This window comes from Lupinus angustifolius, chromosome LG06, assembly GCF_001865875.1.
Source record: "Lupinus angustifolius cultivar Tanjil chromosome LG06, LupAngTanjil_v1.0, whole genome shotgun sequence".
NCBI classification, from domain to species: domain Eukaryota; kingdom Viridiplantae; phylum Streptophyta; class Magnoliopsida; order Fabales; family Fabaceae; genus Lupinus; species Lupinus angustifolius.
The window spans coordinates 31,615,523-31,636,907 of NC_032014.1; the positions used below are offsets into that span (position 1 = coordinate 31,615,523).

Sequence of the window (21,385 nt, forward strand, 5' to 3'; positions counted from 1 at the left end):
ACTCGGGACCACTATATGTATCATTAACTGTGATTCATTTAAGAAAATATATTGAAATTAAATTTATTTTTTAAATATTTTTTTGATCAATCACAATTATATAACATAGAATAACACAAATTTTAGAACAAAAGATGTGCTCCCATAAGAACTCATCCTCATCCCATTGCTTCTCTACCAAATAATAACAATGAAACAAAAAAATAATAGTAGTAATAAATATTAAAAAATTTAATCAATGTATCATGTTTTTATTGAGTCGAGATAGCATGTGAGACATAATTTGGGAATAAGGATGGAAACATGTTAAGACAAGTCAGATTTTGCCTTAAACAGACTCAACATATATAATACATAGGACTTGAGTCTACCTTATTAACATGTTTAGAAAAAATTCAAAACTTGGGTCTGACCTGTTTAAAAGTTTCATATTTAAAAGTTTGGTATGAGCTATTAGCTTGTTTAAAGACCTATTATAATATATGGTCATAAAATAGACTACCATATCTACATTTAAATGACTTATATTCCTACTTTTAGTTAAGTCCATCTAATTCTAATAATTAAATTATATTTTTGTTTACATTTTTATATTAATATTACACGTATAATAATATTACTTATATTAAAATAATATATTTTTAACATTCTTATATAATATAATTAAATAGGTCAGTCTGTTAGGTTTAATAAACATTTTAAATGCCTAAAGTCTAACCTGGTTTAGCCTAGCCTGTTATAGGTCAAGTAATAGGTCTCTGATAGGCGATCTGACCTATTTCCATGAGACAATAAATCTTTCTTACAACTCTTTAACCCTTCTAATTATGTCATTCTGCTCTGCTTTGGAACCATTATCCATCAACTATTCCCAACTGAAAAAACTTGTTTGATTTAGGATGAAAAAAAATTATACTTTCGTTTAACTTATATAGTGAGTGGAAAACATAAAACTGTGTACACAAATACTTTCCCTAGTTTTTCCCCTTTTGTATTTGAACAATTTTTTGAGTTAAGTTCAATTAGTTTTATAATCTCTTTTTGGGTTAAGTATCATATCAAATTTCATCTATCAAGCACTAGGCTTATTATTATTATTTTGACAAGTTGCACAAGCATCTCTTAGGTCCAACCATTTAGTTTTGCTTCGCTATATAGGCCATATTGATGTAGCTACTAGGCCCAATTCAACCAATATATTTACCTATTGGTTTATTTCTTTTTATATGTTCTATATCCATTTCAATCTTTAGCATATAGTCTTGTGCCATGTAGAACCCTATTGAACCATATAAGACCATCAAAAGAACAATCACAAATAAAAAAGCATTATACTAAGGTCAAGGGTTCCATGCAAAAACCATCAAACAAACAAACTTTTCTTCAATCTTGGAAAATACTAGATTTCACAAATGTCACTCCTCTAATTCCAATTCAGCTCTCATGCCTTGACATTTCTCTATCTTCATAACTTCAAATACATTACATAACCCAACATAGCTCTCTTTATATCTCTAAGGGTTTGTTTGCGAATTGAACTTTGAAGAATAAAGAAAGAAAATAGAAGACTTTGAAGTCATTCCATTCGTGTATTTTATGATTCTCATACCTTTTATTTCCTTTAATTCTCTCCAAAATTCAACTGGGAAATAGATCTTAAATATCTCAGTTTTGTTAGAACAAAAGTTATAAATGGTCTTGATTACAACCACCTTATGTTACGTTACTAATTTATATTAGTGAAAAGATTACAACTACCTTCAATCATATCTTTATTATTAATTTAGAACAACTTCATTTATTTTTAAATCATTATATATAAACTCAATTTTCTGATGTATGTCTCTATAAGAATGATAAGAGAATTACTTATAGTAGCAAGACTACTTTTATGAGATTTAATCATCTATTAGAAAGAGTATAATACTTATTTGAGCATTTGAATAAGGATGGCAATGGGTACCTGAATTCGTAGGTATAAAAAATACCCAAATGTATTGGGCATGGGTCCATGTTTTTGGACCTGTGAATAATTGAATCTGAGATTTTAGATTCGTTGTTGGATGGATCTGGATCCGAGTAATGAGGTACTCAGACTCACGGGTACCCAGGCGGTACCCAGACCCGTTATTCCTTCGTATATATTGTTAATCGATAATGTTATTTTGTTAATTCATAAATGTGATTGTTATGTTGTTAAACAATCATGTTATATTGTTAAGTAGTGATGTGATATTATGTTGTTAATTGATATGTATAATATAATATTATGTTGATTGAACAATTCTTACTAAATCAATTTTACATCATAATGTTGAAATAATCAATTTAAAATGTTTTTAAAACTTTAAAATATGTGTTCTAATTTTCCCTCTTGTTGATTACATAAATAACATATAAGATTGCAGAAAAATAAACATACAATTATATAAATTACTCGCAATTATTTTTAATGTTTTTCAATTTGTAGGTACCCGTAGATCCGCTGGATGTCTATAGATTTATGGGTAGCAGACCCAATATGTATTTGTATGGATCTGGATCCAAAAATAAAGCAACTTGACAGACCCGAGTACTGCATTACTTTGACTCATGCAGCCATGTTCACTACTTGCAGCCATGTTCAAATCTCCTTGGAACACATCGGTCCTCTCTACCTAAAACTTGACCGGATGTGTCCCTAGAATTGTTTTTCCTGGGCCCTGGCTTGTATTGTTTTGATTGTACTCTTCAATGATATATCCTAAGATTAATAATTCTCACTTGATGGGCCACATAACACACTTCAAGCATATACATAGTTGGAGAACAACGCGTCAAGGCATCTTAAGCACTTTAGTTGAAACTTTGCATCAAGCAACAGATTATTTGTTAGATACTCCTTTTGGTTTCTTCTGCTTGTATCTATAAGCACTACTCTCTAGTTGTATATCCAAATGAGATGTGCCACCTTATTTACATTTTTCAATCCTAATCATTTGCATCGGTCAAAACCGGGTGAGGATCTTCTCCGGTACTAGAGAGAAAAGTATCTAAAGTACAAAAAGAATAAATATTATGATATGACATTTTTCATTATTACAATGCTATTTACATATATTCATGCACATATCACTTTATATTTCTTTAGCTTTCAATTTTTTTCATTATTTGATTAAAATTGAGCTTAACCTTAGACCTCACTTAATGAAAGTCTCTACATTGAACCCAATTTTTTTTTTAAGAATCAAACCCAAAATGCTTTAGTGGAACCAAATTCCTTGCCACTTGGAGCAACAAATGTTCATTCATCTGACAACAATAGATACAAGAGAAAAAACAAGTACTGCAAATCACCAGCCTCTTAGAATGAATTTGTAGTTTCATACATTACAACATAACCCCAATACTTTATAAGCAAAAACAAAAGGAGAAATGGAAGAATAAAAGAAAGAAAAGCAAAAGTTGCCTCTCCTCCTTTATTACATAGAAACATCGATGAAGATCACTTGTCTCAACTTTAGTGTCATCAACCCTATCACGACTAATAATATAATGTCATGTAATGTCTCGTTCTGTTTTAGCAAGGGAAGGAAAAGTCACAAATGAATATGTTTTTTTACTGGCATAGTCAATTGGAACTTTCAAATTATGTGACACTATATTATTGGTCGATACAGAGTTGGAAACACCACGGTGGGACATGTAATCTTCATCCATTACAAAGACAATAATCATCTAAACAAATCAAAAATCAGTAGCCAATGGTGCATGGTCAGAGGGAAGGAATATATAGCCATAGATAGCACCAGCTAAACCACCACCAATCAAAGGTCCAACCCAATAGATCCAGTGACCACTGAAGTTACCACTAACAACTGCAGGACCAAATGATCTAGCAGGGTTCATTGAGCCACCAGAGAATGGACCAGCAGCTAAGATATTGGCACCAACAATGAAACCAATGGCAATGGGTGCAATGGTGCCCAATGAACCTTTCTTAGGGTCAGCTGCTGTAGCATACACAGTGTAGACCAATGCAAATGTGATAATGATCTCAGTCACAACTCCTTCACCAGCTCCTACTCCAGCACCTACACTGTGGATAGGAATAGCCTGACAAGAACAAAAGAATTAGTTAAATTATGTTATCCCGAATCATGTCCTAAATTATGTCTCTAACCATGTTTCAAATTACAGGATCTAAATCCATTAGGAAACATAGCAAAGATCTTCCTTCTCAAACCATGTTTCAAATTCTGTCTCACACCAAACGTGCGAGACGGGATTTGTGACATGGTTTGGGACACAGTATCGTTGTTAAAGAAACAGTGTTCCAACAGAATTCATTGTCCCCTTAACTAATAATATGATGAGAAGCAAAATGGCAGATATGCCCTGGATTTATGGATGAAGCTTCTATTACAAGAAATTTTTTAGCATGTTCCTAGAGTAGCAATAAATGCATCCTATAGTAGGACCTTTATCATTGATCTAAAGTTGTTTTGTTTAAAATTCATGTGAATGTGTTTTCAATTAGCAGTGAAGATTTTTATGTAGCATGCATGCACTTATTACTTCTCCAAAAGCATGCAACAATTTCTCCCTGTGCAAGGGTGACATTTTTGCCATGCTTGTAACACAAATAATGAATCATATAGGTAGGTTCGGTTTAAACTTAAACTTAACGACCAACAAAGGCATTGGTCTAGTGGTGTAAGGTCTCGCTAGAGCGACATTTGTTGTGAGGGACAACCACGCATCCCGAAAGGGATTAGTTTCTTATCCATAGGGTGAACGGATACTCTTAGTAATAGTTAAAAAAACTTACCAAGCCACCGGTGACAAACTTGAGGAGAAAGGAAGCCACTATGGAGCCAAGAAGCTGTGCAATCCAGTAGAAGATACCAGTGAGAATGGTAATTTGGCCAGAAATAGCTAAACCAAATGTCACAGCTGGGTTGACATGACCCCCAGAAATGTTGGCACCAACAGAAACAGCAACAAACAGAGCAAAAGCATGAGCAATAGCAATTGCTACTAACCCAGCAGGATCAAGTGCTGCATCTGATGTCAACTTACCTGTAAAATACAATAAATAAAAAAGTGAAATTCTTGTTTTCTTGGGTCTAGCCATTGTTTTAAATTACGGTTGTGATCATGGTTTGGTTACTGTTACTATGAGTGTATTTGTTTCCATGCGTATCGTGACGTTACAGTGTGAATTATTTTGTAATTAAAAAATATTTTGGAATTCGATGTGGTCTGATTCGGTTTGATGTGGTCCAAATGCGGTTGCGCTACGGCCAAATATGGCCGTATCATTGTCACACTGTAATTACAATGTGATGCAACTACGGCAGTTACCATAACCACAATATTGCGGCCACATCACATTATGTGGTCCGGAATTTAAATCACTAGGTTTAGTATCCAAAAGTCAAATTAAACTTCAACTGATCTGAGTTGAGTTGAAAAGACTCGTTAAAGGAGAAAAAGCTCCCCAAAACTCAATCTTTTAATTCACAAGATTCAAACTCTAGTTCATTCTCAAAGATACTCAAAGTTTCTTACTTGAATTAGTTGCGTGTAACTCAAGTAATAAAGAAAGTAGCATACATATATAGCACTAACCATAGGCTATGGCTGAACCAACACCAGCAAAAACAAAGAGCAAAGTTGAGATGAACTCAGCTAAATAGGCTTTGATAGAGCCTAAACTGAAAGAATCATCAAAACGCCCAAATGCTATGCCACCAGCCATCTTCACAAATTTCTATGAGAGCCTCAAAGATAAGATAAGGAAATGTTTATGTTCAGAATTAGAAATGTTGCACATAAAGCTTCTAAAGTGGGTTGATATATATAGTACAAACTTGCCAAGTAAAGTATTAAGGCTTATTAAATAAGTTCACCAACTTGATAATGGGTTAGGTTCATGTTAGTATTATTAATATAAGTTTCATTATTTGTATATACATTGTGTTTTTTGGTATTATATCTCCTCACCTTTTTGGATAAGGTCTCTTTCGGGGTTTGTGGTTACCCCTTCCAACAATGTCGCTCCCTGAAATCGAACCTTCAATCTTGGAGATTCAGTGAGACCTTACACCACTAAACTAACGTTTTAGATACATTGTGTTTGATACATATTTATCTATTTTAACTTACTTTATACTATTTTTTATACACATTTTCTAAATATATGTGGTCCAATTTTTTTATATATAGCAGAAATTTCCTATTATAGGTATCCAAATCATTATTTAAGATGTGCATTGCTGTGTGAGAGCATTTTATAAGTGCACCCATTTTAAAAATTAATTTACATAAGTAAAATAATGATTTGAATGTATAAGATTGTGAGAGTTAGGTATTTAACCAAAATTTTGTGTAAATCCTTAATTCAGTTATCAAAACATTATTTGAGTTAGGTGTTTGAAAGTGTTTTGTCATCAATTTAATGTAAGTGCTTACAAGATTTAAAATAGCACTGTACCTTCATTCTAATAACAACTTAATTTGTAAAAATATTATGGAAGTTCAGGTTATTTCCGATATTTGAGAGTCTAATACTAGATAAACACAATTCATCTATGCATATCCAATCAAGTTTCTTTATGACAATCTTAGCTGTCATTGGCATGATTCAATAGAAATGTCCTGAAGCTAATGAATGATTCGTCCATGTGAGTAGTATAGGGTTTGGTGGGGCAGAATGTGAAGAAAATAATGATATAACAAAGGGTGGAGTGGATGATATGAATAACTTTGGGCCACAAATAGCACCGGCCATTTTCTTAAAACAGCATATTGTGAAATTTCAAATGAGTGAACATGAATTTATGGGTCTATACTGTTTATTTCTGAAGCAATTAATATGTCACATTTTGAGGTGAATACATCCTAAAAAATGTATCATTCTATGTGCCAATTTTTCTGATAGATTAAAAAAATACTTTATTATAAAATTTTAAATTTAAATATATGTTTTTTAACCAATCAAAAAAAGTGTCATATGGAGTAAAACACTTTTTAGCAAACCAAATGTTGACCCCATTTTGAATGTTTATGTCTATTATGGAAAAGTGGTCGGCTAATTGAAGAATCTTAAGAGCTTTTTGCCCCCTTTGTTTTGCTAAAAGAATAAAACTTTCTAGCATTATGTCATATCAATTTGAAACTTTTGTGCATAGAAAAAAAAAACCTTTAGTCCTTCACTAATCAATTTATATTATCAACAAAAAACCAAGCCTTACTCTTTTGTTGGTTACATGGGTCGAACGAAACATCATAATATATTATAAATCATGCTCATAGCTAAAATGTTGATCTAATATTTCATAATTATTTTGTCTATGTTTTTTCTTAGACTATCCTTATTTTTCGAAATTGAAAAAAAGTGATTTTGGATATGCCCATGTGATTCTTTTGTCCCTTGTTATATATTGGCTAAAAGTTGAACATATATTGGCTGGTGAATGGTCCATGCATGAATCATTGGTAGTTCACTTTTGATTTTGAACAGAGCCCAAAATTTCAATGAAACATACACCACTGGTGAATTGATAGAAACCCTTTTCCATGTACTGATAATATTTTCCACTAAATTTCATTCAGATCATACATGCCAGCTAATAAAAGTAGTTATGTCACAAAAATGTACTTTTATGTGAAGGTGAGATTTTACACTAGACAATTAATGTCATTGTAGCAACCCATGTTTTGTCTCAATTGCTGATTATAAGCTACTAATTTATGAGAATCCTTATCTGCCAACTGTTATTTAATAAGATAAAGCCATTATTAAGCTACAAATTAAGTAACATGTTAGCATTGAGTCATTGTTTAACTAATTTCTGATTTCCTTATCTGTACATGCATCATGTCCATGTTTATAAAACATTATCTTCATTAGTTTGAAATCATTTCAAATTTTGCATAGCCCAAGTTCAATTAAAAGATAAAAATTGAACCAAACCTAATATAAAACCTTGGGCATATCATTATTTTGTTGTTGTGTAGATCCTCAGATATGAGTACTAGAGATCAAAACCAAAATGATATTTGATGATGTCCCTTTTTACACTTATAAAAATAAACATGAAATTAATTTAATTCTTAACCTTCCTTTAAATACTACTCAGCTTATTTAAACAAACTTATAGAGAAACTTAAGAAAATAAGTTTTTTTAACTTATTTCAAAAAAGTTTAATGAATAAGCGCCTAATTACCAACAAGACATTCCTCTAGTGCTGTAAGGCTCTACTAGATTCTTAGAAATATCAAAACATCAAGGGTAGTATGAATAGCAATAGGAATCTCAATTTTCATTAAACTAATGACTTTATTTATATATTTCAACCTGTGAAATCGATAATCAAACATGGAGAGAATTGGCAACAACAAAAAATGACAACAAAGGTTAATGTAACTTGTTACTAACAATATTTCAATTTATCCCACTTAGAATTAGTAACTAAGCTGGGACTAGGTTCATTAGCACCTTCAGAACTTAAGATCAATTTGTGATGTGTTATGTCACTCTACACCTGTCTTTATATTTCACCTTGGAATTTTAGTTCTCAAATAAGTATCTAAAATGATTTACTGTACAAATTCATGCATCTCATTCAGAAAGTTAACTAGGACAATACTTTTTCTTATACAGTCACTGTATTAGTATAGTCTTCACATCAAGCTCTACCTCTGCTTTGATCTAGCTTATCAACTAGATATAATTATGATGGAGTATTTCATTTTCATACTTTAGGTACCGCATATTTCTATACATGCCAAAGATGTTTGGAATAACTTGTCAAGATCTTATTTAAGAGATTAAGACATTCTTTTAACCTTTTTTTTAGCTTAATTCAATAAGCTTATGAAAGAAGCTGATGAAAATACATTATTTTTAGCTTGGTTTTAAATCAAGCTTATTTGATGAATGCTTAATTAAATTGTTCACCTAAACATACTCTAAATGGTTATAAAGATGCTTCCATCAATATATTTGAAGAGAAAATGTTCTATTTATTTTAAGGATCAAAGTGCTAATCATCCCAGCCAAACATAATTGTGGACTACATAACAATCACAAGGCACATCATTTTGCTGTTCTATGCTTCTGCAGCTATAGCCAACTAAGTGGTTCTTCCAAATATGCAGAATATGTTAATGCTTTCAGTATATGTAAGTTAATTTTTGAAGGGATAGAAAGGAAAATAGAAGGCTTTGAAGCATTCTTACAAATATATTTCATGATTTTCAGAACTCCCATTCCATCCATTATGAGATAAAAATATGGCTGACATTTTTTTCTTTCCATGTACAAGATATAAAACCTTTTAGAATTGACTTTAAAAAAGTAGTGGAATTTCCACATATTCCCATTGATTATATTGACAGGAGAATGAATGATTCCTAGTATTATTTTAGGAAGAACTTGTCAACATATATTAACTGCTGATTAGAAAGTTGAGGTCTACAACTATAAGAGGGCATGTAAGGCAACACATTTGAAAGTATAACATTTTTAATCCAAAACTCATCAATCCACATAGGGGAAGTAAGGTCATAACCAACAACACATCTATCATTCTACCTGCACGTTTTCAGGAAAAGGTATTGAAGTACAGCAATGATAGTATCCGTGTTCATCAAACGAAAATCTCTGCGAAAGATGAGCTTCACGAATAAGATACTGCCCCCAATCCTCTGATCCATACCGCTTGAATATGCCCCGTGCATCAAAAGAATCAGAACTTTTCTTTGTCCACTTCACCCTGAACACAGGCATATTATGTCAGCTACTTACACTAAAGGGTCTTGCTAATCGATACACTGTTAAGGGGTTAAGGAATCACAAAATATAGAAGGTTTGTATTGACAATCACAACTTTTAAATCTTTAATATGTGAAATACACACATTTCCCAAACAAACTTTCTATGTTTACTTCCTTAACCAGCAAGGGAAGTTGTTGAGCTGCAAAACTAAGTAGTACTCGGACAAAAGAAAAGGAAGTTACAGCACCTTTTCCTATGCCTTGCATTCATCACAGTGGCATGCAACTGCAACAGAAGAGAAAAACCTTCATGATCACTAAAACCACCAAACTTACAAACAAAATGCAAAGGAGGGGCAGAGTATAGCATGATTCTGGTGGTAAGGTTTCCTACCAAGGCCTCAGATCTGTGTATTCCTTCTTTCCTTTTTTGTTAAATATTCTCATTAATTTGTACAGAAATATACAGATGCTATCATGATTCATGTCAAAACATGGGCTGACACTGCATTAACACTAAATCTCATGCATTTTCAGTGAACATACAGAAATAAGTAAGACCACTACTACAGTTAAAGTGGCATTTGACTAACATAATTCCTATCGAAAAAGTCAACTATTATCGCTTTTCTATTATCATGATTCTAGTTTTTCTATTATCATTTATCTAAGAAGCAAATAGGTACAATGAATCAATTAAATGTAATTTACCTTCAATTTTTGTTTAGCGTCACCCTCTAAAACAAGTCCAGCATCAACATATGCATCAATTATGATTTCTAAAAAAGCTCAGGAAATCAAACAACTCTTTGAGAGCATTTTATAATCAAAACCAGGGTATTACCATTGATATAAAATTATTTGAAATCTAGAGAACAAAAAAATCTGAAAAATACAAAACACATTTGAAATATGGATACGACAGGCGCGCAAGAGACGACCCTCGCTGCCAATTTCTTCCACAGGAGCATACAGAACACGGGCTTTTGCCAAAGAACCTTTCATGCAATCCTGAAAAATTAAACAGATCCTCCCCTTAATAAAGATATCAAACAAAAAATTCAAATTTAGTGGTAAAAGAAAACAAGGCTCTATCTGGCATACACAGAGGAAATCTTCCAAAGAAAGCCAACTTTACATGAGTATAAGGATTAACATCTCATGATTGAATGCTAAAATTGATAAAAATGTTATCTACATGAGCTAAAAAGGGAAAACTTCCAAATTGTTAACATCATATAATTTTAAACACAGCAAGAGATAATATGCAGATACCAATTCTTTAAGGTATACATTGTTCAGTTACTTCATTCCATAGATTCAGTGAATGTACAAATCTTCAAATGTCACTCCATGTTTTGTTAACAGATAATCAGCATTAAGAAATTCATATGAATATTCTATCAGCATAATGAAGCTCAAAATTGATTCTTACCAATCCCTTTAATCTTATAGAGAGAGGACGGTTATCCAAGGCTTCCAAAACCTTTGAGGAGATACTCTGCACAGTTACAAGCATAAGTACAAACAAATAATTTACTTAACATGCTATATTATATATACTGTTGAAATTAGTAACCCTAACCTGCAAGACCTCACTAGCAGTCTTAACTCGGTCTTTGTTCCACAGCTTAAGCATGAGTACTGTAAGGTGAAACGTTTTAGGCTTGATAAAAATGGATCTATCGATCCCCAAATCTGCAAAGGTGCAACAAAAATCAGTGAAATTCCATATTAAAGAAGATAGATCCTAAAAGAGAGAAGAATAATGCATAATAACTTGTTATCCGAAGTAAAGCATAAACATTTAATCCTTGATGAGTTTCTAATGACAATATAAACTCATAAGCTTTGAAAATGACTGGTTGCTGGATATTATGAGATACATTGGGAATATAATCATAGCATCCACATAGAGGAAAATGACAGAGAACAGCAAAGAAAATGCCACATATCACGACATAAGTAAGAATGTTTATTTATGCTGCTGAGTCAGTTGATTACACAATGGAGACAATTCCATTATCTCTGTATTCAAAATCCTTCAGCAATAAGCACACTAAACATTGCATAGATGATTGTTTTCATACCAGATGAGGCAGAAGACTTGGATGCTTTAGGCACATAACTGACAAGTGGTATGTTAGTAAAATTAACTTTAACTGATTCACTGTGACCGTCAACTTTAAGTTCAACTGCAACATCAGCATTTTCCTTTGACAATTGATCCACTTCCTTGCTATCAGTAGTATCCTCATCCTCAATGGAATCAGTGTCATGATTCTCATCCATGCAAGAATTACCAATTCCCAATATAGAGTTTTGAAAATTGATTAGCTTATTAACTAACTCCGGATGGATGGCCAATGGAAGTGATATGAAGTGCGAATAATCAAGACTTCGACTGTTAACCGCCTGTTTCAAACACAAAATTATGTTAATCTTTGTGAAATCCTGTGACTCTGTGACTACAAAGTAACATCAAGTCACCACCGCTGACATAGATTTGAAGGACAGGCAATTGACCTCATCAATTATAGCTTGTATCTTCTCTGAAGCTGATGTCACATTATCAACTGAATTGCCTTCAATGGCTGAAAGAGAATTTCATCAAATTTATTAAGATATTGGGTTTCATATGGTTATCCGCTCTTATGATTCATTACAATGTAGAGAAGATTCCACTCCAAAAAAAGCCCAGGCTGTTAAGAGGAGAGAGCCTCTACTTTAAATGGAAGTTCCATACCTCATACTCAGCCAATATAAGACTCATATTCCCATGGTCACATAATTATGTTTTGGCTTTCTGATTGAATTGGGCTTTTGGCTATATAGTTAAAAAAACACAACTTGAACCAAAGACCCATATTATCATTATGATTCACAAAAGACTCAATATGTTTTTTTGAATGCAACATAATTTTATTAATGTCAAATCAGATATAACTTATTTAAATTTCCGAAGTGTTTAACAATAATAGAAAATAAAGCAAAAGCAAGATATTCAGTGGAGTAGGTGAAGCCAAAAACTTACTAACAAAATCCTCTTCTTTTGATGAAGGTAATATTATCTTGACACCTGTCTCCTCTTCTATCCTTTTCTGAGTGGACCCCCTGAAAACAGTATAAATAATGAGTAACAAGCATATAATCTAATTTACATATCAGAAGCACAATCTTATACCATTTGCCTCTGATAACAACAATAACAAGATTGCATATTGTATCCCATGTGGTATTGGCTACACAAGTCTCAAGTTGAAAATACCCAAAATTCCTAATATGCATCACTATTTCATTTTCAGCCTATTTTGTCTAAGCCTGCACTTTTCTATAGTCCTTTTACAACCATAAAAAATGAAACTAGTTTTTACCCTTTTCCTTTGATAAATCGAAATAGAGAAGCACCAACCTGCACAACAAACACAATGAAAACAGAGATGAAAAGGCTAAAGCTTTTGATTTTTCAGTGCATAATCAGAAAAGAGAAGCCAATGGGAGTATAGCTAAAAAAGCATGATGAACAGGAATATCAAAATTGAGGAGGCAGATACATAGTTCAAGCAAAAAATAAGTAACACATGATTTCGTTCCTTACGCTGTAAATTTGCAAAAAAGGAAAAGAGCAACATCAGATAATAGACAATAAAAACTAACATAAGAGTCATAGAATAAAAAAATAGTCAGCAGCACAGCCTTCATGCAAGACCTCTTATAAAGTTCTCCAATCTTTTTTTAATGATGTTTTGCCACCTGATAACAAACCAATGAACTATATAGTGCTACAGTAACCTGTAACATATATTGAACAACCAAAAATTCAGCAACTCAAACATAATAGAAAGGAACCAAATAAAAGACATATGGCATCACTAGTATGTAAAAAGACAAAGTGAACAAATATTGGTTGCCAGCTTCACAATAAAAAAATACTATCAATTCGATAATTGAAAAAAGGAAATGAAAATTATAATCTTGCCTCAACAGAAATCGAATGCTTTCCAGTGGAAAGAGATGAACCTCCTCCTACAACTTTGTTTTTGACATTATCCTGCAATGGGCTGGAACTGGTAGGTGATTCCGTATTTTCATCCATAGCTTCATTAACTACCTTCATGACACTTGAAATATTGCTAGATGAGGTACAACCCACTTCCCGAACTTCACTTCCATCTTTTGACTCATTTGTTTCATCCTTTATCAAGCTCTCTGAAAAACAATGTCATTTATTATTGATCATTGAACTCACACAGTCATACTAGATGAACAAATCCCTGCTCCTCCTATGGAGGAAAAAAATATCATGATTTTAAAACATGCTACTCGATGGCATCGTGTGCTCTTCAATTACCTTTAGATATCAGAAAATATATAAAATACCATAATAATCATCTGATCTAGGAAAATGGATATAATACCAGAAGCTGATAGCCGATGTGTCAGGATGAGAAAAAAAGACACACCTTCACAAGAACTGGCATGAGTGGCAACTGGTCTCCAGATAGAATTCACTATTTTGTGTTTCTTGCTATCGTCCTCGAGGTACACTTTCTTCTTTCTACCGCCCATAACAAAATTACAGCTTAAACAATGATAGTCGCTCTGTCCCTGTACCAAAATTGAAAAAGTATTAAGCTGACAAGTAGTTCAAAACTCTTCAACAAACTAGAACGGATTTAATAGAATGACAAGACATACTATTTAGGTTTGTTCTCTTCAAAAAAGTGCTTTTATTGATAAAAAAACCACTTCTAAGTTCTAACATTTATATACTTGTGTGGTTTGACTTTACTTAAAAAGTTCATTTGGAGAGAGAAAAAAACTGAAGTTCTGCTTTATAAGCTCACAAAAAAGTTTCTTCCAAAAAGGGTTACAAAAAATCACTTTTTTAGATAAAATCCTAAACAGAAACATCTCACTGAGGCACCACCTCAGTTCAGAAGTATTGCATATGCAAGTAAAAGTACTTCATGATTCCACATTTGTGAACTAGTAATGTAACTAGAAGCACTTGATAAAGAAAATCACTGATAACAAAAGGATTTAAAAGTGAGAACCTGAAAGTAAAAAGATGAATTAGGGTTTGATGATGCAACATATGTATTGGTAAATCTGAGAACACGGTCGATTCTGCAACTGCAAAGCAAAAACATATGATAATGAATAGAATTGAGTGAAAAATAAAAGAAAAGAAATTGAAGTGTGAATTCAAATTGAAAAATGAAATTGTGAATAGTTAGTTGAAGGAACCTGGAGAATAGAGACCTGCAACCTATCATTCGACTTAGCTAGAGGATGTGTATTTTTCAGATAGTAAAGATAAGAGTGGAATATATTATCAGTTTAAAAATATATTATTTTTCTTTGAAAATTAAAGATGATAAAATATGAATGGTGAATAATATCTATACTATATATAAAGCCAAAACTTGAAATAATTTTCTTTTCCTATTTTGCCCTTCACATTATTTAATTTTTACAAAAAAACTATATAATCCTAAACAATCACCACCAATACATTAATTAACCACATATCTCACGTTAAATTAAACATTATCATAAACACACAAAAATATAATATAAAGTACACTGAACACAACAAATACATTCTAATTCAAAAAAATGAAATATATAAAAATTGAATATGTAGTATCACACAATATTCGCCGACAAGCACGAAGTGCATGTACATACTAGTAATAATAATGTATAAAACTCTTACCCTACTCATTATTAGTGTATACATTTTTCTCTAACTATAATGCTCATGTACAATAGAAAAATAATACGGTAAAACAACTTATAATTCACCATTCATTTTTATTTTAATTATAGTTAAATTTTATATAAATATTAGACTCATCTTAATCATGTAAGAGTTTAGGTTTGGTATACAATTAATGTGAGCATGGAATAGAAATGAAATGAGTGGGTTTAAAGTGAGTCCAAAGTATGTTTATTTTTAGTGAAGGAAAAAGTGTATAAAAGTCCCCTAAATTTTATGTCTTTTGTAAATAATTATTATGAATTACTTTTTCTTTCTACTTACTTTTTAAACTTTATCAACTGATGAAATTGATCCATGTGCACATATATTGTTAAATTATTAGTAAGCAAACAATGAAATCGCTACAATCAAACTCACAATAGTAACAATGCATGTTAACTAGCATTGACATCATTGAGAAATCATCGTCAAAATATAAAATTAGTTCAGAAGTAGATAATGTTTTTTATATTCTTCTATATTTCATTTAAGAGGGACCAATTTCACATAAAGTGTAATAAGAAAAAATGTAGATCAAAATGAATGAACTTTAAGATTTTATGTGTTTTTCCTTAAGTCATAATATAATCTGGAACTTAAAAATGTGAAAATGGGTATTGCAATCCAAAACCTTAGATGTCGTATGTCTATTGTTTTACGGTAGGAGATAAAATATTTGGATATTGCCACCTCTTGCATAACTTGTCTTTTGTTTAGATGCCTTATTTGCCAAATGGAATATAAGAGAGGGGACAAACAAATTACTTTATAGAAGACCAATTTTTCCAATAATTAAAGTTTAAGGGTTAATTAGAGGGAAAAAAGTTCATGATAATTTCTTGCAAAAGACATAAAGTTTAGGATGTTCTTATAGACTTTTCCCAGTAGTGAATAATTATAATATTAGATGGTGTCACAAAAAGCTTAACCCACTTGCTTGTTAGGATTTATTGACTCTCATCAAACTTGAATAATCCATTAATAGACATCTTCTCTAAAAAAACTCATCATATCAACTAATATACTAACTTTAATATTAAAATAATATCAGACCTCAACTCAAAATCTTAATATATAGATTTATCCACTATTTCTTACTTAATTAATTTATCAATTCTTTCTTCTTCAATTAGTATTTTTGTCTTTTGGCAAGTATAGGATGCATGATGCAAATCATAAAATTAATTATACATCCATATATATGAGATTCTGAACAGCAAATAGTTGAATAGAGAAGTTATTAAGATAAATCTGTAAAAAACAGATGCACGCCCAGTGGGACTCGAACCCACAATCGCTTGATTAGAAGTCAAGCGCCTTATCCATTAGGCCATGGGCGCTAATGCTTCTCACACTTCGTATTTATTATATAACTATAATATTTTTACTAATGAATTCAACTATAGAGTGATAAAAGGTTCACAAATTAAAATGCCCATGAAACATTGAAGCACCTGGTCCTGAAATCAATCTGCTATGAAATAATAACATATATAGCGGGGGTGAGGGGATTTTTCTCTAGTAATTGAGAGATAAGTTATTGATTTTACCTTTATATTTAAGGATAAAAATATCATCACATTATATCTAAAAAATAAAATTGTCTCATCATAAAAGAACTTACCTCAAGTTTTATGCACTTCTCTCTAATAATAGAGAAGATCCTAACCTAGAAGATAGTGACACAACCACCTTGTAAACATTGAGACACAAAACCTCAACAGTTTCATACATTAATTTGGGAGTTGGGAGGATACATAAATGACAAAACAAAGCCTATTCCCAAGGCTTTTGTTTTTGTTTTCTGGTGGGCATGCATTATTTATTTACCACCAATTATCTATTTTGGCTTTTCTTCATGAATTATAAATAAGCTGCTAGATTAAAAGATTGAAAAAAGAGGGTAAGTTGTTCTCGGATGAGTATCTGCTGGCCCATAAAAGTACATAATTCAATGTACCACTATTCAATTCAACCAATTACAAGCTATGCCATATAGAGTGACACACTTTTTGGTACAGCAAATGGATTCCCGTTGTTCCCCAGATAATATTTCAAGTAACCTCATAAACGAATAAGTGAATGCCTCAAAGTAACTAATACATTTCTTCATATTTGGGAAAAATTATCAGCAAAACAAATATTATTAGAAATTACCTATTTGACTTGTCTTGTCCCTCCAATTTAGTCTTAGCCTAAGCTCAATTTAATCGGTTCAAGTCTTAGAAATTTAATCTGACGTATTTTTTGGATGAATTTGAATTTATATTTTAGATCATCTCAAATTCTCAACCTTCATATTCTCTTAAAATGAATACTTATATTGCAATTACATATAAAAAAGTATACCCTTTAACTTAAATCACACACCTAGAGCACTCTATAACAAGAAACTTTCTCCTTCATGCATGAATTCTATTCCATAATCCCCCATTGTTGGGTACACCCAACTATCCACCGAGTCTATAAACATCAACTCAGTTCTTGATTCCACCGAGTCAGAGCTTTCTTCTTCTAAATTTGGAAGTTCAACAATCTCACTCAGTTCTGAGGACTCTGTCTCTAACCATTTTTCTATGTCAAACTTAACCATAGCTGCAGCTTCTGCAGCCGCAGCTTGAATATCACGTGGAGTACACGTGAGTGGTTTTGGAAGCACGTGAGCTATATTTGGAAAGTTTAGAATAGCTGAGTTACCCTTAATGCTCATAGCTGCAACATCGTGTGCTCTTGCTGCCATTTCAGGTGTATCGAAAGTTCCGAGCCAGATGCGAGATTTCTTGCGAGGCTCACGAATTTCAGATACCCATTTGCCCCAATTACGCATTCGAACACCATGGTAAATAGGATGCTTACTAAACTTTATGGGTTTCAATGCTCTGTTTTTGCTCTGTTTTTTAGACTCTGTTTTGTTGTTGGTAGAAGTTTGAGAAGTGGTTCTTTGTGTCATAATGGAAAATGAGAATGTTCATGGAAAATAATATATGGTAAGGTTTTTGTAGTGAAGGAAGATACACTTTCTCATACAAAGATGTAGACCCTTAACCTACTAATAGTAGTAGTATATATGAGCATGATTTTAATGCTTCAATGTTCAATATCACGTGTTGATTATAGAGTGTGTAGTTAGATACTTTTTGTTATAATATATGAAATTAAGGTAGATGAATAATAAATAAGAGAAAAAAATGTATATTTAAATAGTGTAAGAGTTTTTTACGTTGTTAGTACAACATCTATTGTTCGTTTTTAGTTATTGTTGAATTTTAAACAAAAATAATGTAAATGAATCGTAAATGATACACGAGAGGTGTGAACTTAATGTTAATTTGTGTACTATAAATAACAATATTGTTGTAACATTGGTGGCCAAGTCTCATTCTTCCACATGTTATCTTTGTTGTGGCCATAAGGGGTCAAAATGTTTGGTGGTTTGTCGAAACCCCATTCCCCACTCATTTAAAGAAAAATCGTCATCCATTTGGTGTCTTCCACACTTCACTCATAGGCACACTGGCAAATGCAGGACTTGAGTACAGGGAGTGTAAATAGAATAAGACAAATGAAGTAACAAACGTGCAATTTTATATATAATATGAGGTGTAATAAATGTTAAGTATATGTTTAATGAGTTGGGATCATGCAGTGTACAATATACGAATGTGAGACCCAAATTCATTTCATGATTTAAAAAAACTTTAATTAAAAATAATTTAAAATTTGAATCATTAAAAAAATTAAATGTTATATGTCATCGTCTTATTCAGTACCGGAAAGGATTTAGATTGAAGTGTAATATATACATACAAACATTTTCCAGAGGGTGTGCAGGGTGTGTATATTTTTGTTCTATCCTATGAAATGTATAACTTTATGTATATTTTTGTTCTAAAAGATATGAAGTTGATTTATATTTTTAATTTTCTACCCACTAAAAAATGAATATCTATTTTGATTCTTATAAGTTTCCACGTATTGCAATTTAACACACGAAATCGTAAAAACATAAAATTAGTATTCAAAAATTGAGAATGCTAAGTCAAAATAAATGGGTTTATTTTATTTATGGAAAATGATATATCCTCCTATTAATTTTTATACTTATGAAAATTAATTAACATACATATGTCACACTTTATTCATTAATGATTAATTTACAAATGACATGTATAACTTTTATATAAGTAAAAAAATTTCTATGAGGATTTAGTATGAGAATATAATATTACGCTTTACTTATATGGTCACACAAATATCAATGCACAAACTTTTCCAATAAGATTCTAGTGATCTAGGGACTTAGGAGCAGGGTAATTTACTGCTTCATTGGGTTGCATAAGAGAAAATAAGAAGAGAGAAAGAAGTGAGAAAAGAAAGAGGTGAGAAAGAGAAAGAGGAGAAATAGAGTAGATTTTAGTGATGTTTGGTACGAGAGAAGAATGAGAGAAAATGAATAGAAAGAGATATTTTATTCTCTTTCTCTTTTGTTTGGTTGAATTGAAAATGAGAAGAGAGATGATGTTATGATTCAAATGACAAAAATGTCCCTAATAATATTTAAAACTAAAAAGTAGAGAAAAAATTAAAGGGCATTTATGTCATTGCATGCCAAAATTTCATCTCCTCCCACTTTCTCACCAAAGGAGGAGAGAAAGTTTTTTGTGTGGGACCCACATACTTTTTAGTCTCTCCTCTCTTTCTCTCTTCTAAACCAAACAAGAGAAATTTACATTTTCTCTTCAAACCTCTCTCTCACCATTTTCTCTTCACTCTAACTCTCCTCTACCAAAGAGAGGCTACAAGTCACCATATTCCTTAAGTAGTTAATACTTACCTTGGTCCTTAAAAAAAGTTGGAGGGTACTAATTTGATTTTTGGAAAAGTAAAAATTCATACTATCACTTAAAAATTGTGAGTCAAATTAGTCATAAAAATGTTAAAAAATACTAATTTGTTTTTATGATTAATTTGACTCATATTTGATATTTTTGGGACAAATTTGTATACAAAAAAATTAATTACAAAGCAAGTATTTACTCATATATATATATATATATATATATATATGCACTAACTCAAGTGAAAATAATTGTTATGGTGAGAAATGAGAACACATAATATGGATTATTGGATCTTAGTTGAATAGTCAAAATTAAAAGAAGTAATTGATATTAACTTTTCATCATAATTATCATGATCGGAAGTTACACCATGTTTTGGCTTTATATATAGTATAAATATATAAAAGCAATACTATATATAAAGGCAAAACATGATATAACTTTCACCATGGTGTAATTTTCACTTCCTATTTTGCCTTTCCCAATATTTAATTTTTACAAAGAAATCATATAATCCTAATTAATCACCACCAACACATTAATTAACCACATCTCTCATATTAAATTATATATTATCATAAACACACAAAAATTATAATATAATATACACTGGATACAACAAATATATTCTAATTATAAAAAATAAAATATATAAAAACTTAATATATAATATCATGCAATATTAACCGGCACACATGAAGTGTCTATACACTAGTACATCATAATTCCATTTGATTAGCATACGTTTAGTACAGATTGTAATGTTAGATTTTGATAATAAAGTATAAGTTTATAATATGAGATTATAAACTAAGAGAAATTGATCAACTCATCAAACTTGAATATGTTTATTTTGTTTTCCCCCCACCGTTTATAAGCTCTTTTTCCTCATGTGTTAAATAAGCAAAAACACACAATTCAATGAAACGAATACAATTACTTAAAGGTCATACGTGTTATGATTGGTTCAAATGGTATATATATATAAAACGAATATATATATATATATAT

At 31.4% G+C, this 21,385-nt stretch overlaps 3 protein-coding genes and 1 non-coding gene across 6 annotated transcripts; all 4 read right to left on the minus strand.

Moving 5' to 3' along the window:
• LOC109351228 (aquaporin TIP2-1-like) lies at nucleotides 3,324–5,844 on the minus strand. Its single transcript, XM_019592625.1, has 4 exons — nucleotides 5,614–5,844; nucleotides 4,811–5,061; nucleotides 3,700–4,095; nucleotides 3,324–3,479 (listed from the first exon to the last, which is right to left on the minus strand). The coding sequence occupies exons 1-3, from the start codon at nucleotides 5,741–5,743 to the stop codon at nucleotides 3,727–3,729; spliced, it is 750 nt and encodes a 249-aa protein (XP_019448170.1). The 5' UTR covers nucleotides 5,744–5,844; the 3' UTR covers nucleotides 3,324–3,479; nucleotides 3,700–3,726.
• On the minus strand, nucleotides 9,414–15,076 carry LOC109351224. 3 transcript variants are annotated; one of them, XM_019592620.1, is made up of 14 exons: nucleotides 15,017–15,076; nucleotides 14,824–14,902; nucleotides 14,230–14,374; nucleotides 13,746–13,975; nucleotides 13,141–13,178; nucleotides 12,801–12,880; nucleotides 12,293–12,360; nucleotides 11,857–12,181; nucleotides 11,352–11,464; nucleotides 11,202–11,267; nucleotides 10,687–10,777; nucleotides 10,478–10,545; nucleotides 10,015–10,052; nucleotides 9,414–9,765 (listed from the first exon to the last, which is right to left on the minus strand). In XM_019592620.1, the coding sequence occupies exons 1-14, from the start codon at nucleotides 15,043–15,045 to the stop codon at nucleotides 9,576–9,578; spliced, it is 1,560 nt and encodes a 519-aa protein (XP_019448165.1). In that variant the 5' UTR covers nucleotides 15,046–15,076; the 3' UTR covers nucleotides 9,414–9,575. The 3 variants fall into 3 exon arrangements, with proteins under 3 accessions (XP_019448165.1, XP_019448166.1, XP_019448167.1); XM_019592621.1 differs by having other exon boundaries at nucleotides 14,824–14,896; nucleotides 15,017–15,061; XM_019592622.1 differs by lacking the exons at nucleotides 12,293–12,360; nucleotides 12,801–12,880; nucleotides 13,141–13,178.
• TRNAR-UCU lies at nucleotides 16,801–16,873 on the minus strand. Its single transcript has one exon. It is a non-coding gene; the product is annotated as a tRNA-Arg (tRNA).
• LOC109350997 (ethylene-responsive transcription factor ERF036-like) lies at nucleotides 17,572–18,483 on the minus strand. The gene has a single exon (XM_019592305.1). The coding sequence runs from the start codon at nucleotides 18,481–18,483 to the stop codon at nucleotides 17,914–17,916; it is 570 nt and encodes a 189-aa protein (XP_019447850.1). The 3' UTR covers nucleotides 17,572–17,913.